Here is a 17,767-nt window from a genome sequence, read left to right on the forward strand (position 1 = left end):
CTGTATATTACAATTCTCTCTCCTCATATGGAAATCATTCCAGGTCTCTAATTATTTCCATTGTCCTATTATTTTCTGGACCATTTCCATTTCTGCTCTATCCCTTAAGAAATAAGATGACTGAGATTTACCAAAGTATAAGACAGAAGTACAGTCACTGATTTATGTATCACATTTTGTTACTCTCTCTTTCCAAATAAACACCAGTTCTCACAGCATATTTTATGCTTTTAATATTAGTGTAAACATAAAGTCTTCCGTAAGACTATCTAGACTTCATATTTTCATGTGAATTTAGAGTAGCTCCAGTTGCACTTCCCAGCATGCACACTTTTCCATCTTCAACATGTAATTCCACAGACTGAAGCTGATATTATTTTTTGGTACAACCAAATGCTTTAGTATTGAGCAAGTCTTAGAGCAAATAATATTATTATTATTTTAACTTAAGCTGTCTAACTCCTTTTTCAGCAATGAATGTACTTACCAAAACTGTTGGTCAATTAGACCTAAGTAGTCAGTAAGTGTAAAAATTTTTCTCTAAATAAAAAATTTTCCAAGGAAAATTCTGAACAGGTTAATATACAAAAGGTAAAGGACTCCAAAACCAAGAGTTTAAATTAGGATATTAAAATTATACTTAGGCATTTCTCAATGGCTACCATTGTTGTGTTTCTCAGAAGGAACAAAAAAACAAAATGAAACAACCTATTGAGAATTCAGATTTTCAAGCACCTGAACCAGGAGCCCAGTTTGAATATTCACTTCTGTAATCCTTACCCTAAGTTTTTATATGAAGCAGCCAAGGATAATAAATTTAGGGAAAATGCTGGGTATTTTTGTTTCTTGGTTTTATGTTCTAATCAAATTCAAAATTATTAGAAAATATGCTTCTAACCTTGAAAAGAACTTTCAGTTTATTTCTGTATGAGAATAATATCTTTCATATTTATATTAATTTTAAAGTACTCTTGAGCTCTACTAGAACAGTCTGAACGCATCTTTGCTAGGTGGTTTTGCCAAAATACTGTAAAACATAATAAAGGATTTGCATTGCATCACAATGTTTCTCTACTGGTATGAGAACAGCTTGCTATGAAGGATATTATTTAATTCAAAATGCTCGGGAACTCTATAACAGAATAAGCAGACGGAAACATTCAGAATGAACTTAAGGTGGGAAAATGTCTTAAAAAAAAGAAGTAGTCTAGCAACATGAACCAAACATGCAACCCTTCCAAAGGAAGGGATGTAATCCTTGTCACTGGAGCAGTTCAGATGTAGCCACACAAGTTGCATGGGAATATGTAGTAGAGAGCAAACCCACCCTTGCCGTTAGCTGACTAGTTTTAATGATCAGATTTGTTCTTCTGCCTCTTTAAGAGAGTATTGAATAACCACACAGGTGAGAAGGTTGTGACTGGGGGGATGGGGTGGTTGCCTGGGGGCTTTGTTTATTTTTTTTGTTTTTTAGATAATTTATGGCACTTAGGGATCTAGAATTACAATAGGCAAGTATGCTGGGCTCTTCACTGCTGATACTTTACCTTCCATAGACCTCTTCAATTCGTACTTGCACACTCACTGAATTACTACCACATTTTGTAAATCTACAGTTTCTCTCTAAGCTGTTTTTTGTTTGGTTCATTGGGGGGGGGTGGGGTGAGGGTGGGGTGTTATTTTTTTTTTTTAATTCTATTTAAGAAGAGTTTTGATAGCTTCTTCCCAGGTGGATATTATTTTCTTTCCTCAGCTTTATGTCCCCCAGTATTTTTAACCCTCTGCTTGCCACACAAGGCACATCCATTAATCCCTTTTTAGCTGTTATTTTTCACCTGTGCCTTTTCTCTTATATTCGCCTTTATATTTCTTCTTCCGTCTGTACTGTATGATTTTGCTTGCTTTTTGCAGTTACTAAGCTGTTTCTTCCCATGTCTCATTTTCATCCTTCACAGTGGTCTCTATTGAGCAGTTCTTACTAATTTATTCCCAGAGATATTCTGCAGTGTCTTTAGCACATCAAAATTGAAATTCTGAATTAATTTCTTTCTCAGACTCTATAATAAACTTTTTTACTAAGAAAGACAGGTGTGAGAAGGATTGTCCTAGAGTCTTTGTCAACTCCTTCTTTCAAAAGATGTTATTTCTGCCTTTTGTGGTTGTAAATTGACAATTATTCCCAGAAACAAACAACATCCAGCTAGGCAGAGGGGAGGAAAATGATCCCTTAGTACAAATAAAATCACATTTGAAAGAAGAAATTAATCTTTTGGATGTCTACAGCACCATTCACATTTATATCCAAGTATATATACAATCCACATATATGCATTAAGTTTGGGGTTACTTTCCTTTGTTTAGTACCCTGTTCACCCCATTGATTGTAAAGAAAGTCAAGTAAATCAGATACAGTAATCTATAAAGTTGGTATCTACTGCTGGTGGAATTATTCCAACAAAAGTACAAAGGTACTCTGAAGACCACATCAGTATTACTCATGTGAAATCAAAGGAAGTATGGCCTACTTCCTTTGATATCAAAGATATCAAGATATCTACTTCAAGATATCAAATCAATATCCAATTAAAAAAATAAAAAATGTTAGTACAAGGGTTGACCTCATCACTGTCTGAACCTTCTTTGATTTGTGGGTTCTCATCAGCTCTTTTGTCCTCAATTATAATGTCCCTTGCTTTCTTGGAACGGGACCATTAAGTTCTGCCTTTCCAAAAATTCAGGATTTACTCCTTGTACTTCAAATGTTTTACAATGTTATTTTCTTACCTCCTTCCTTGGAACAAAGGGTGATCAGAGTGTGAACTGTATCCATCAATTCAAGCTGCTGTTTCTGCAGGACACTGTTATTGCTTGTTGCCTTGTTTAACTGCTTCTCTAGTTCCTGGATTATGTAGCTTTGTCGTGTGACCAAGCTTTCTAAGTTCTCTTTCTCCTCCTTCAAAGTGTCCAGCTCCTCTTTATGCCTTTCTTCCATTTCTAAAACTCTGTGCTCAAGTAAACTAAAATGAAATAAAACAATTAATAGGTAGTACTTAAGGCCAATTATTTATTAATACAGAAAACAAAACTCTTATTTTCTTCACCATATAATTCAGTACAGAAATAAATTATTCTAAATAAAATCACACGTACTAATTCAGCCCATTGATTTCCTCTGTCAAGCAGTCAAATATAACTGCTCTCTAAGGCTCCATTTTGTGATTTTATCATGCTGTAGTGCTTAAAGTGCATGGAACTGTAATCTTGTTGCTAGACCCACTCAAGTACACGAGCATAGGGACAGTAACACAATTTGATATCCATCTGAACATGAGCCAGAAGTCTTCTCAGGAGCCCAAGAAGGCCAACAGCATCCTGGCCTGCATCAGTAATAGTGTGGCCAGCAGAAGCAGGGAAGTGGCTTTGCCCCTGTACTCAGCACTGGTGAAGCTGCACCTCATTTACTGTGTTCAGTTTTTCGTGCCTCACTACAAGAAGGACATTGAGTTACTGGAGCATGTCTACAGGAGAGCAACCAAGCTGGTGTAGGGTCTAGAAACAAGTCTTATGAGGAAAAGTTAAGGGAATTGGGAAAGTTTAGTTTGGAGAAGAGGGGCTGAGGGAAGACCTTATTGCTCTTTGCTGAAAGGAGGTTGAAAGGAGGTGGGTGCTGGCGTCTTCTCCCAAGTAGGTAATAATAGGACTAGAGGAAATGAAGGGCCTCCACTTGTGTCAGGGGAGGTTTAGACTAGGTATCAGGAAGCATTTATTTACTGGGAGGCTAGTTAGGTGCTGGAATAAGCTGCTCAGAGAGGTGGTGGAGTCACCAACCCTGGAAGTATTTAAGAAACTTGTAGATAAGGCACATCAGAACATGCTCTAGTGGGCATGGTGGTTTTTTCTGCTTTGATGGTTGGACTCAGTGATCTTAGAGGTCTTTTCCAGCCATGACAGTTCTGTGATTCTGTTATATGTATACAGAAGTGCAAGCTAAAAAGCCTAAGGTAGACAAAGGAGGGAGAAGAGCAAGGCATTGAAAAGGACATAATCAGTAGTATCAGTGGATAAATATAATAAGAGACAAAAACCAGGGGTAAACTAAGGAAGAGTTTGTGAAGGGCCTTACCACTGAATGGAAGAGAAGCTTTAGTAACTATGGAGTACTATCAAAGAATATGTAACCCCTGGTTCTATGATTCTACAAAAGTACCATTTTATGTTGTCTGTGATGCTAGGAAAGGAATGGTGCACCAGATGACTGATATCTACTTTCACATGAAGAATTACACTGCTTCCCCAAAAGATAAATCCCAAGCTGCATTTCAATGTTGGATTCCCTCATTTAGCTTGAATGCACATAGACATTTTCCCTAAGCCTTTTCTGGTTCCATGAAAGGCTCCTCAGACAGAAACCTATTTAGCATCAAACTATGCAACCTTCTTACATCAATTTTTATACATTTTATTAAATTTTTTTGTTTTAAATAAAAGAAATCAAGCAGTAAATTTTTTCACATGTAAACACTGACTAATAGTTCCTTTCTGTTACTCTCTTTGTCTTTAGAAGACAAAGAGACTTTGGACATGTACAATTTAGAAAGATCAAAGGCATGTCAGATTATATCTAGAAGAATTTAAGGGGTTGTAGACAGAAAGGACAGCTAATATCTGTCAACAGTGAACAAGAACTTTTTTCAGGCCAATGCTTTGGCGCTTTGGTGGGCATATAAAAGAAAGATTTTATTAATATTAGATAAAGAAATTAATTCAATACCTCTGATACTTTGTGTTCAATAATTCTGCTCTATATGCCAAAAGAGGTGTTTCTCATGCCCATAAACCAACTGGTGGTTACAATCTTGCCAACAAACTGCTTCCTGTTCAAGTCAGTCTTAGGTTTTATTTATTTGCACTCTCCCCCCACCTTTGTTTTTACTTCTGGATAATAGATCAGTGGCAAAATGCCTGCATAATTTCAGGTCATTTAACCTAACTGAAGAATGTAATAAAATCCCTATGGAATTGTTTCTACTAGGTATCACGGAGCCTTAATATGAGCTCTAACAAATGATAACAATGCAAAGCTTAAATTCAGGCCCTGGACTTACTGTACAAGCTAAAGTAATGTAAAAAAATTTGTTTTTAAAAACAAAAGAAATCAAACAGCAAATTTCTTCTTCTGAAATATTATGAATGTGGACTTACAAAGATACTGAATAAAATATACTTTGTAATCTCAATGTATCTAGTTTTGTGAAAAATAGAAGAATGTGGGTAAAGGGGAAAACAATAGTAAAGATGAGAAGGGAAAATAGTTTTCTTTGGGGTCCCAAATGCAAAAGGAACATGATATCTCATTCTAAAAGGCTCATTAATTAGTAGTAAAAGAGTTAAAAGATTCAATGGACTGGAGTCAGAGAAGAGAAGGTTTTGATCTGAAACGAGATAGAGATTTTGAAGCCAAAGATAATAAATTATTTTAACATGTTATGAGACCTGCAGCCATTTTTTTTAATCTCTTGAACTCTAACATTAAACAAGTCTTTATGCTCTAGACTCACATGGATTTTCTGGACAGTATGTCTATGGAAGTTGTTGAGATTTGTTGTGCAGAATGTCAGATCAATTTGTTTATTTAGGCAGAAGTGTCTGAAAATTCCTAGTGGAACTGGTTTTAGTCATAAAATACTGTCAAAAATGTTTTATGTGAATTTTATCAGTTCTGTCCACTTTTTTATGTAAATTATTGAAATGCTCATTTTCACTCCAGATTTTAACTTTGTGATAGACTATAAGTTATATCAATGCATTCCATATAGGAATGTATATAGGCCCTGGGCATAGTCTGTGATAGAATGAGTGCTAAGTGTGGCCACATCACAATCTGACAATTTACAGTCTAGTGAAATGTTGTGTACTGTAAATGTAAGAGAAGATGCCATTCTTGAAGCCAGAATATTACTTTTTAAGTTCAATGGTAAGTGGTGGAAAAAAAAATATCTCTTTATCTTTGTTCATATCTGTATCATATCAGCACGGGGTATTTCCCTAATTCCACAACATCCTATCTGCATGCCCACATCTAAATGATTTCCCTATCTGAATAACTTCATGCAAAAGAAAGAGCTTTTGCCAGCCACAGTTTGTGCATTGCATTATTTGTTTCCCACCGTAGCCTAAGACCACAGTAAATGAACCCATGGTGATGACAGTCTTATTTGTAGCAATGCTGGCCATGTCAGGCAAGAAGGAAGAATGTTTAGAGCTCCTCAGTTTGGCATCTACAAAGATAAACAGCAAGCAGATGTTTTACAGCTTTAGTAATAATACATCCTAATATTTACGAGTAGTGTGTCAACAACATGTGGTAGAAAGATGGTAATGTCACACCACTTGGTTCCTTTACTGTGGAGATATGGTTTTCTATGTAGAGTAAAAGTCCTCTTATTGTAAAATGCAGAACTAAGCTATTTTAAAGAATGCACATGCATTTATGCAATGATCTTTAATCTGCAACAGATATTCCCGAGGATAGGAGCACTCCCTATATTCTTGGGAGAAATCCAGAACAGTCATAACATTTTACTAAGAATCAATGGGAAACCTTTGGTCAAAGCTCCAAATGAATAAAAGCAAAATCTTAGCATAGAGTGGGGATTTCTGCACTGGCCTGTTCCAAAAAGAAGAAGACCTTAAACAGCATGGAAAAACCTGCTTTTATGGTCTTGGACTACAGTGTGGCCAGAAATGTTATTTTTTATTGTTATATTGTTATATTTATTACACCTCATTCAAAATATATATATATATATTTAAAAAGAACTAAAAACCTCATTAAAAATCTTGAAACAGGTAAAAAAAAATTATCTATATATATATATAGATAACTTGTTTAACAGTTGTGAGACTGGTCTGTTCTCTCTTTCTTCCTTGTAACATCAGTCAATTTCTAATAGAAATATGCCATGATGAAAAAAAATTTGGTGAGGTTTCTTTTTTCCTAAGAAGCATTCTGAAGAGAGAGTTAAAGTGAAAATATTTCTACCAGTTTCCATTGACAAGTATTTCTTACATAAAATATTAAATTTAAAAAAAAGAAGGCTGTCTCTATAGTAATCAATGAAACAATCGGTAAGGGTTGAATGAAATTGTTATATAACATTCTTTTGTGACATTTTCCAGCAAGATGTTACAGGTATGATATAATGACTGGCTCTTTTTTACATTGTTTATTTTATACATTTCCTACACTTCTGCAATTACTATACATTGCTATATATTTGAACTTCCTATATTTTTGAAGACATTTTAGATAAAGACAGATGAAGCTGGCACAGGAACTATAATACAATAAAAATAAATCACCATTTTCCATCTTATATACAACTATATGTATACACACAGGCACATACATAGTTCTATGTTTTCTATAATTGTAGCCTTCAGTTTGGGGAAACAAATCAGACAACTGGGGAACAAAGTGAAGTCAGGGAGACACGAATGTTAACATGGACGAATAGCAATGTTATCCATTGGACAGTGACTCATTGGAGCCATTATCTAGAAGACAATTAAAACCAAACACACACATACACACCCAAAACCCAAACAAACTTGATTTTCTTAAAGGTTAACCATGTTCAGTGTCTACTCCACTGATCCTGGCAAGGCTAGAAGTCTATTTTCAACCACACAAATCATGTGTTACTTTGTCAGGATGTTACTTTTGCCAGTAGGATGCTTTGGTGTAACTGTGCTGTGTCCAGCTTATTCAGAAAAACCCTTCTGATAACACTGGAGAGGGTAGAAGGCCCATACAGAAGTCAAAGAACAATTTTTAATGAAAGCTGATGTCATTTTGAAAGGTGATGAAGTAGAACATGTAGAAAGCACTCTGGTAGCTCTCCAGGGAGAAAGGAAAGTCTGGTTTAGACAATCTGCCTTATAAGGCTGGTAGTTTATTCACTAATCCCTTCCAGACCATGGCAGTTTAAGAGATTTTTTTTTATTTTTGTTTTCAGAGGCCTCGGTTTAGACAGAGGATGTAGACCAGATCTTAGCAATGGACATCTTTTGCATTAAAATAATCATTTTTTAAATGGATTTATTAAAAATACAGTTAAAAATACTTACTTTTTTTGAGACATTTGATAAATAAAGACTAGTAATATCATACTAGAAAAAAATGCTCTGGATGTATATATATGGTTCTCTTTTACTATGTATGCATGGGAAGCAAAGCAGGTAAGGGATTTAAATGCTTACTTTTGAGTGCAAGAATGCTATTTTCTCATTGAGACAGCTTCTTTGTATTTGCTTTTACATGAGTGAATTTTACGCTACATTGTTACTTGCTGATCACCCATGCTTTGGTAGTCTGATATTGTCTGATCAGTTTAAGAAAATATAAAAATATGTGTTCCCATATTTCTCAAGGTCAGTAAAGTAAAAGGTGACTTAGCATCACTAAGCCTATTTTTTTCATGCCAGTGGTACAATAATTCAATTGAAATCACAAAAGTTAAGAAAAGAATCTGCATGTGTCTTTTTAGAATATGCAAAACCTGCAAATAGACATACTGTGTCTTTCACACAATCATCTTTCACACAATCAGATGGCTATTCAAGAATAATTCTTGAGCCCTCACCTGTCATGAGGTATAACAGTTTTTATATTGAATGTGTTAAGGTACTTTAATTGTCTGCAAATTCAAGCTTGACTTTATTTTTAAATTTTACTTCCAGAATTACATTATTTTTTTTCTTACTTGCTCAATTGAGTAAATAAAAACTTGTTTTCACACTTGCACACTTAAACAAATGGCACACAATAAGATAAATGCAGCTAGTACATTGGGGGGAAAAAAGGAACTCATAAAGGCACTGAAGCAGGGAAATAATTCAAGAATAAATCAAAATAGTTCTAGAAACCTCTTGTGGGAGAAGAAATGGCAATGGAAGAAACCACCATTTACAATATGGTGGGTGGGAACCCACAGAACTAAATTATTTATGGCATGAGAACACTCAATAGAAACATGATTCTGGGGCAAATGTTACTCTACTTGTGAAATGGAATATCTTTCAGTTCAGTGAGATAAAAAGAAAAAAAATTGGCCAGTCTTCCCAGCAGAGGCAGGAAGTAGAGAGAAAGTCCAGGAATAAATATATTCCTAGTCAAAAGAACACACATTGGTCCCTTTTTGATATGCAGTGTTCATTTTATTCAAGGGTAATATACAGTTTACACCAACTATCAGCTATTATTATTATAAGATTTTGCATTACTTTCCCCCAAAGTCCATCTTTTTGAAAATTATCAAGATCATTATTTTTATTTTATATAGAGGAAAGTTTAGCACAGATAAAGAAATCTACCCACAGTACACTCTCTGTTTTAATTATTTTTGTGATGATGATAGTTCAAACACTTATTCTTGCTGTGGTGTACAAAAGGCCCTTTTCAAAAAAGCTTACTGTCCACATAGGCAATGCAGATAAAAAATCTTGTCTATTTTAATGATATTAATGCGATATGGAGAGGAATGAAAACATTTTACCTGCAAACAACTACTGAACCTAGACTGAGGGGTAATCTTTAATTACTGTTTGAAGTTAAGCAAACTAAAACCATTGGCTTGTTCAGTATCTGCTTTAATCATCAAGATTTGTTTCCTCATGAACCTGTTGCATGCATAATTGATCTCAGCATCAGGACATACAAGGCCAAGATTACAAAGTTCTTTGTTAGGAATAGATGAAGATACAGGTGATGATGATCCATTTTCTAGTGTTCATAACACCCTAATTTTATCACTCCCAAGGAGAGAGCAGCAGAACCCAGGCAGTGTATGCCAGGTTCTGGCTTCATTACAAGGTAAAACTCCATGTGTTTTTCCATTTCTCTGCTTACAACTATACTTCTGAAAGAAACAGTAGGGTATAGAATGTGCTTTCTAGCATATCTCTCCTTTTCTCCCCTTCAACACAGGCCATTTTGTCACTTCACAGACCACTTCATCATAATGTCAACCAAGTCAAAGGTGAATGTATGTGAAACTTAATTGTTTACTGACATGAGAGCTTTACACCCTAACACATAACTAAGATAAATAAATAAATACAGATTGTTAAGTACACAAGACTTGGTCTCATGAGCAACCAGTAAAATTTTGATGCTAACCACATTTCAGCAAATAAAAATGCTGTTATTTATGTACTTAACTAATGCTTGGATTAATCCCAACTTGAAATAGGTTTGTAAAGCATGCAGAACGAATTCCCTTGTGCACATGCCGACACTCCTCATGGACAACAGGGAGATCAGATATGAAATTTAAGTGAATTACTTAATTACAAGGTAGCTGAAGTCAAGGCTAATCCCACACACATTTATTCATATTTATAACTGGTCAAAGGAAATCTGTGGAGTTCAAAATTTTTCAGTGTAATCCAGGTTCCCCACAATAACATATGCTGGAAATACTGGTTATAAACAGATACTAGATTTAAAGCATTAAACTGGTTTTCATAACCAGTGGCAATAATAGTAAATTATTTGACCAGATCTGCAGCTAGACACATTCAGCAAACACATTTCTTTGTGACAGTATTTTATATTTTTCATGGTTATCTGGTTCTTCGCTCACTCATCCCAGTAGGCCCTTGCCTGTTGTGAGCTGGTTTTCCTTAGCATAAACCTGGGCAAGGTCTTGCTGCCTCAACTGCTGATTCCTGCCCAGCAGCACCCAAGTCATGCTGCCTTTTTTGGCAAACTCTCTGATCTCAGTTCAGACAATCAGCTAAACTTGTACAGCAAGCTTTAGTAAATGCTTCATTTTTGAAGCTCTTTGCCTTAATTTCATGTCAAATGTAGGCACAGGAAAGAGAAACCTTAGTCCTAGTCAGATTTACCTCACAGTGTAACCTCACAGCTCCTTCTTTGTACAAAGGAGCCCAGAGTGAAGCACTCTGAACTCTTGGCCTAAACTGTACTGCTACAGGGATATGAGCCTTAGGTCACTAGAAAAAGGGCAGCCAAGACAGAAAATGGATTTGCTCACTTTATTGTGCATGTGTTCAGGTTTGGGCAGTCTGAGTCTGTGGGCACTGCATCCAGACACAGGCAGCTCCAGCCACCTCCAGCCAGCCCACTGCAGGGCACAGCTGAGCCCAGCAGCCAAGTCTGAGGAGTGAGGGGAAAATCTGAGAGAAACAGTGCTGCATCCACCAAGATCAGAGAGGAATGTAGGGAGGACACATCAGAGCAGAGAGAGAGAGAGAACATGGTGGAGTGGGCATTTTTGTGGAGGATGAGGCAGAGTCAGAGCCTGGATGGGTGGGTATCTGGCAGCCAGACAAGGACAACCCACCACACGTGTTCTCTGAGATACTGGATTGCTAAATTCGGTGACTTCAGGTGCTGAGTCCCAGTGTCACATAAATACCTTCCTGTGAGAGAAAGTGACGACACAGAAAGGGACTACACTGGAACTTCTTTTTGACACTTGTTTCACTGCTTAAAGAATCATGTTCTTCTGAACATTTTTTTTTCTTCAATTTCAACATAAATTGTTTATCTTTCTCTTATTCTTTAGATGCAACATGACTCCAAGTATGCTTTACACAATTTGGTCCAAAGGTTCAGACAGATTCTTCCATGTTAGATCTACTGAAGATTTAATCTTTCTTTTGCATTTTAGGCTATCTGATAATCTCATAATTTAGTATCCCTATTTTCAACTTCAAAGTGCCTATGCATGTTATCACAATGCTTTTCAGCAGCAGGACTGTGGTCATCCACTGGGCTGTCAGGAAGCAAACTGATCTGTAAACTTACAGTGTGCATGAAGTAATAAAAATCAACTTTCATTTATCATATAGAACCCCAACAGAGTGTGAGTCCACAACCTGGTTCTTTCAGCCATTTCATAAATTTTACCTGTACTTTTCACCTACTGTATATCCTTCTTCTATTTCACCAGCTGCTTAGAACAGCATATGCACAGTCTTTATGATGAACAGTGAATGTAAAAGACCAGTTATTCATTCTTACCTGTTTTTCTCATGAATTTTCAGGATTTCATGTGTCTGTTGCAGAAGCTGCTTTTCTAGCTTGTATGTTGACAGTGAATTTTCCAGTAGCTGAATTTCAAGTCTGGATGTTTGATTTAGCACCTTAAGGACAAATTAAAAACATTAATGTTTATATTCTCCTGGTTCTGTTGTTATAGCCACATAATGCAACCATTTCACTCTGATTTGATGATTCTTCAAGAATTGTTTCTAAATTATTTTTTAATCTCAGCTGCTCAGCTGGTGCAAATGAACTCAATCAAGCTCCACAGATATGTACCAGCTGATATTCTGGCACCCTGCTTAATGTAGAATAATACTAAGTCGGCAGAAAAAAGAAAGATGACTGCCAAATAAGCTTTATTTTAATGGAACAATCAAGAGGCGTGCCTCAAACATTCATTCTTACAAAGCATGCCTCAACCAGAAGAGGGCAAGAGTACTTGGACTGAAGCCAAAGTGTTGCATCTGCTGTTTTGTAAATAGAGCTCCTGCTGTAGCTTTCCCAAGTTCTCTCTTTTGCAGTGTTGGCAGAACTCTGGTGTCTACTTGCATTCTTGCACAGATTTTTAAGATAATAGCTGTGATCCTAAACTTTGCTTTATGCAATTATCTTTAACATTAGTAGTGATCTGTACCAAAAGCACAAGTTTTACTAAGTACAACAGATGAAAAGAAGCCTTTTGAGTAGATGAGCAAGGATTCTAATAAGAAAGAGTTCAAATGAGGAAATAACAGAATACAATAAAGAATGAAAGTAATAATATTAATGTTAGCTGATTCTGTTTGCATATCGTTAATTACATAGAGTCTGGAGGAGGGTATTGTAAACTGTTTTTGTAGGTATGTGTCCACACAACAGCTGAGATGCAATCACTTCTAGAACTGAACATAATGCCTCTTTAATAGAACCTATCAGATCTTTCTTGGAAGAGTATTTGTCATTATCATCATAAGATTATATAGTAAACTTATTTTTGTGCATGCCTGATAGGAAATTGTTAAAGAACATAAAGCAAAAAGAATGGTTCTCACACTCAGTCTGGTGCCTTAATTTTGTTTGAAATTATTTGCATTCCTAGAGCAACTTGTCTTTTTTTAAGCTTCTAGAGGTTGAGAAAAAGTGGAAATCATCAGTACACAGATGTTATACCCTTCAGGATGGATATATCTGGAGGTGCCAGGAGGCATTACCACAGTTTCCTGACAGAAACTGAAGGTGCATTGCAAAGGCTGGCATCAAATAAGAAGACCGGAAAGTAGCAACAGAGTTCCAAAGAGGATACATCTGTGGAGAAACCTACAGAATATCAGTGGAGATCCAAGTAAAGAAGAAAGCCAAAAGAGTATCAGTAGTGTTATGGATGGGTCAGCGGTTGGGAAGGGTCAGTGAGGTTTAAAGGATGTGGAGGCTCAATCTTCAGCCCTTCAGATTCCTCCTTACTCTGGTATGAGACCCTGCCCTGCCTTTCTCCTCCCTGCATCCTACAGACCTTTACCTCTCAACCATGCAGTTGGCTACCTCCATCACTGTACAAAGCAGTCTCTTTTCACTTTATTAAGCCACCTGTACCACTTTTCTGATTGATGGTAAAGACAGAAAGTTTCTCATACTGCTGAAAGAGGGAAGGTGGGAAAAACCGTCACTGAACTTGAAGTCAGAGCATGTACTGCAACAAGGAAGACCATGCCACTCACACTGAGATCTTGAACATCCCTTAAATTATCCATCAAGAGGTATAGAAGGAGGAAGTCACCCACTCCTTCATGCAGCTACCAGTGATACTATTACCTTGAAGTAGTTTCTCAAAGGAAAAAGTAAGACAGAGACAATGCACTGCCCCTTTTGTCCTTACCTGCCTGCAGGAGCAAAAAGCCAAACAGTACTCAACACTTACACCTATGTAGGTCTTTTGTGATATAAGAAGAATTTCCACACCTCTCTCTCTTTTTACTGATCATATGTTACTACAATCCACAGGTTTTCTTCTCTATGTTTCTGTTTAGATATTCTGTTGATACTGAATTAGACATTTTAATAATCAATATACTAAGTTTGAGAAACTGTGTTCATTTGAGATTACAACACTTATAAGCAAATGTTGAACTGTTAACCAAGATGTAGAAAATAGGTGCAGGGAACCTGTATGACAGTGTATTTCTCTCTCATAATTACTGGTGTTTCTCTGTATACTAGAATCCAATTATATAAAAACTTGGTAATGATATTGTAAACATGAGTAAGGACATTTGAACAGAAAACATGTTCTTTCAGGAAATATATGTGCTACTGGAACTAACCAAACAAATGGGACACTTTAATTCCCCTGTTCTAAATGAACAGAGAATGTAGTTCAACTGGTAATATAACAAATGCTATGAAGATCAAGAGCAAGTCAGCAAAAAAACTAAAACCAAATACACATCTTAAAATGATAAAAGAATTCCAAAGACCAGAAGTCATATGTACCTTTGCAAAAAGCTCAGTATGACATTGTATTCTGTGTTAAACCATAATAGTGATTTTAGTGTGAGGAGTCATATGGAAATGGCTCTTTAAATTTGTGTGAGGTTTCTACAAAGGAGCCCAGAGTGAAGCACTCTCTGAACTTTTGGCCTAAACTGTACTGCTACAGAGATATGAAGGTCACCAGCAAAAGGGCTCTACTCTAGAGGTAGAGTTTTACAATAATAACAAATACATGAGTATTTTATGAAGAAGCTGATGTTTGTCCCACTCTGCTTCTAAAAGCTGCAGGTATACACTACTTTTCAAAAGCTGTGAGTATTTTGCAGGAAATAAACAAACTTTTTTGTAAAGAAGCAAAGAACAATGGAGATCAAAGGCTATTTTACCCTGAAACTCATTATTTTGCTTGACATTTGTATTATTCAAAGTTGGTAACTGGGCTGTTTATTTGAAGGGAAATGATGATTTAGTTTCCTAGACAATCCTTCCTGCCTTACACACATAGAGCTAACTATGCTCACCCAATGAAATCAAAGGGAAGGAACATAACAAAGGTCAGTCATCACCAGTGTTTATACCAAGATACAATGTGTGTGTTTCTTGGAGGCCTGTGCTGAAATGGTTTGAGTGGTGATGCCTTAGGAAAGGAAGAGGGTGGGAAAAGTTCTCTGCAATTAACAGCTTTTAGAAAACCACTCAGGGAACATACCTGTGTTTCAACATCTGTGAGTTTTCTGGTCTGCTCTGCTGTCTGACTGAGGAGGCTGGTCCCTATTTCGAGCATGGTGGCGGTGTGGTTCTGCACAGCATTCTGCTGCAGCTGCACCATCTCCGATTTCATGTTTTCCACAATGTAGTTCTCAAGCTGTGAAAGAGAAAAGGTTGCAGCTATGGTATTTTTGCCTGTTTAAGCATTCCGGTGGCATAAGAATGCATAGCTGGAGTTCTGGCCAAAAGAGGAATTGTCAGTGTTTTCAGTGAGAGCTCAAGTGACCCTATGGCACTTAGGGCAGGGACCTGACTATCTGGGTAGCCCCTTTCAATCACACCCCTTTCAAGTCCCAATGTTTTTCTAAGTATCACAACCTGCTGGCATGAGCTGGAGCAGGTCCTACCTTCCTCCATCGGTGTCAAATTTGAAGAGAGCATTTGTGGAAAAGGTGTCATGGCAGCTGAAAAATGAACCAGTAAATAAACAAAGCTCACCACAGGGAAATGTCAGATCCTATTTGTACATCATAACTTACATGAGAATCCTACCTGGAAGAGATCCTACCACATCCTACTTTCCCTGGAATGTTCCTATTGCACATTTATTCAGCAAGATTAGATCCCCACAAAACCTGTCACAAACTCAACAATGAAGACATTAGTTTAGCTGTGATCAAAAAGCTGGAAAAGGACGAGACACTGTCATGGCAATAAAAGAAAGAAATTGTTGATTAAAACCATATAAATGTATTTTTGGTCCTTTGCGTTTGTTTTATTGATATTAATTAGCTTGCATTTGCAGTCAGTTGGATGGAATCTGAATTAGGACCCTCTAAAACAGCACTGCAGGGAGAGGATCAATTTTTTGTTTGTTTTACATAACATAAGCAAGGCCATTCCCTTCGAGCTGCCTCAGTCCTCACTCTGCCACAACATACTAGGACTGGTTTACAGATTGATGAGGTTGTTTCTTACTTACACAAGCATCATTTTGGCATCTTGCTTGATGTATTCCTAAAGTATTAACTAAAAAAAAAGTGGCCCAGAATATTGCTTTTAATACCTTACATTGAAATCAGCTGGAGTCCAGCCAAATTACACCAAGTGAAGATTTGGTCCTCAATTGCATTTCTTGGCTGATCATTTTTTTTTGTGGTTAGCTGATTCCACACTTAAGCAATCAGTATTTTTCCTAATAATTTGGATCACATTGGACCTGTTTCTGCAACAGTAAGCATGTTTCATTGTGAAAAGTAAGCTGCACAACTAAAAATTAAAAAACAGATGGAGTTGATTTAAAGACCGAAGAAAGGAACCAGAGTGAGCTACACAGTGTGATTAATAAGAAAGGCTACTTTTATCTTATCTCTAAGCATTCCTGTGCTTAGGGGTGACTACTGTTAGATGTTCTGATGAGCCACATTAGCTAAGCTCTCAAAAGAGTTATAAAAAATGTGATCATTTATGTGCACCTCCTACTAGTTTTAAAAACATTTTATTTACAGAGAAACAACACTGCAACAATGCAAAATATTTTCTGCATAACACCGTTGTTGGTAATTTGTTTGTCTGTTCAGAGCAATTTAGAGAAGCATTTTATATCCATGGTGGTCAAAAAAAAAAGTGGATGTCTGTAGAGAAACAAGATAAACCAGGTGCCTCGAGTTGCCAAAGAGTGGGTGTGAGTCCACCTGTGCCTGGTTAGGGCAGGCCCCCTATTACCAGGGGGCCAATAAAGGTGGGACACACACCCACAGAGGAAGCTCACTCTGGTGCAAGGCGTGGAGAGGCCAGCAGCTTGTTGAGCCTCTGGAGCAAGAAAGGCTCTTCCCGCTACACTTCTACCCTGGAAGCTCTGTGTGGTGGCTGGAGTCCTGGAAGAGACCAGCAGCTCGTCGAGCTTCAGGAGCAAGAATGGCTCCTCCCGCTACAGATGTCCTACAGTTTCGGACAAAAAAAATAATTTACTTCAATTGACAGGCAAACTCTCTGGGCTGGAAACCTGTAGAGTGCTTTAAGTGGTGGGGAAAACTTATTGCTGAATACTCTGATAAGTCTTAAAATGAGGTTTAACAGCCAAGGAAAACTGTGTATTGCAAAATAATGTCTGCAGTGGATGTCATTGTTTTCCACACCAAGTGTAAGTTTACTTTGGTTTCATTTATTGCTGGGAGATAAATGTTATAGATGTTAAGCTGGTTTGAGGGAGATTTTACAGATCCATTTTACTTTATGTTCAAAAGTATTTTCTCTTTATAAATCCTTAATATCAGATGCTGCATTTTAGCCACTCTACTTTTGCTTTTTTCCCAAACTAGTTCTTGGTTGCAAATGATCCTTACGAAAGAACCTCAAAATTAATGGTTTTGCTTCTTCAGATTCTGATTCAGATACTGGAACACCTGAACAAGAAGTTCAAATTTCCCCCATAGCTTTCACCTCTTAAAGAAAAATATGGGACTCTCAAGTACAGCCCGCAGTGGGTATCAACCCAGACAGACATTTCCTCATGTC

The 17,767-nt window shown here is 36.9% G+C and overlaps 1 protein-coding gene across 1 annotated transcript in view; it reads right to left on the reverse strand.

The window, feature by feature from the left end:
• The window catches only part of ANGPT1 (angiopoietin 1), a 157,824-nt gene that overhangs the window by 67,540 nt on the left and 72,517 nt on the right, over positions 1-17,767 (reverse strand). The window contains exons 2-4 of the mRNA XM_008502688.2: positions 15,252-15,407; positions 12,053-12,174; positions 2,785-3,017 (exon numbers count right to left, since the gene is read on the reverse strand). Of these exons, the coding sequence (XP_008500910.1) occupies positions 2,785-3,017; positions 12,053-12,174; positions 15,252-15,407 (511 nt within the window). The remainder of the gene's footprint in view (positions 1-2,784; positions 3,018-12,052; positions 12,175-15,251; positions 15,408-17,767) is intronic.

The sequence above is a fragment of the Calypte anna genome, chromosome 2, assembly GCF_003957555.1.
Source record: "Calypte anna isolate BGI_N300 chromosome 2, bCalAnn1_v1.p, whole genome shotgun sequence".
In the NCBI taxonomy this organism is placed as follows: Eukaryota; Metazoa; Chordata; class Aves; order Apodiformes; family Trochilidae; genus Calypte; species Calypte anna.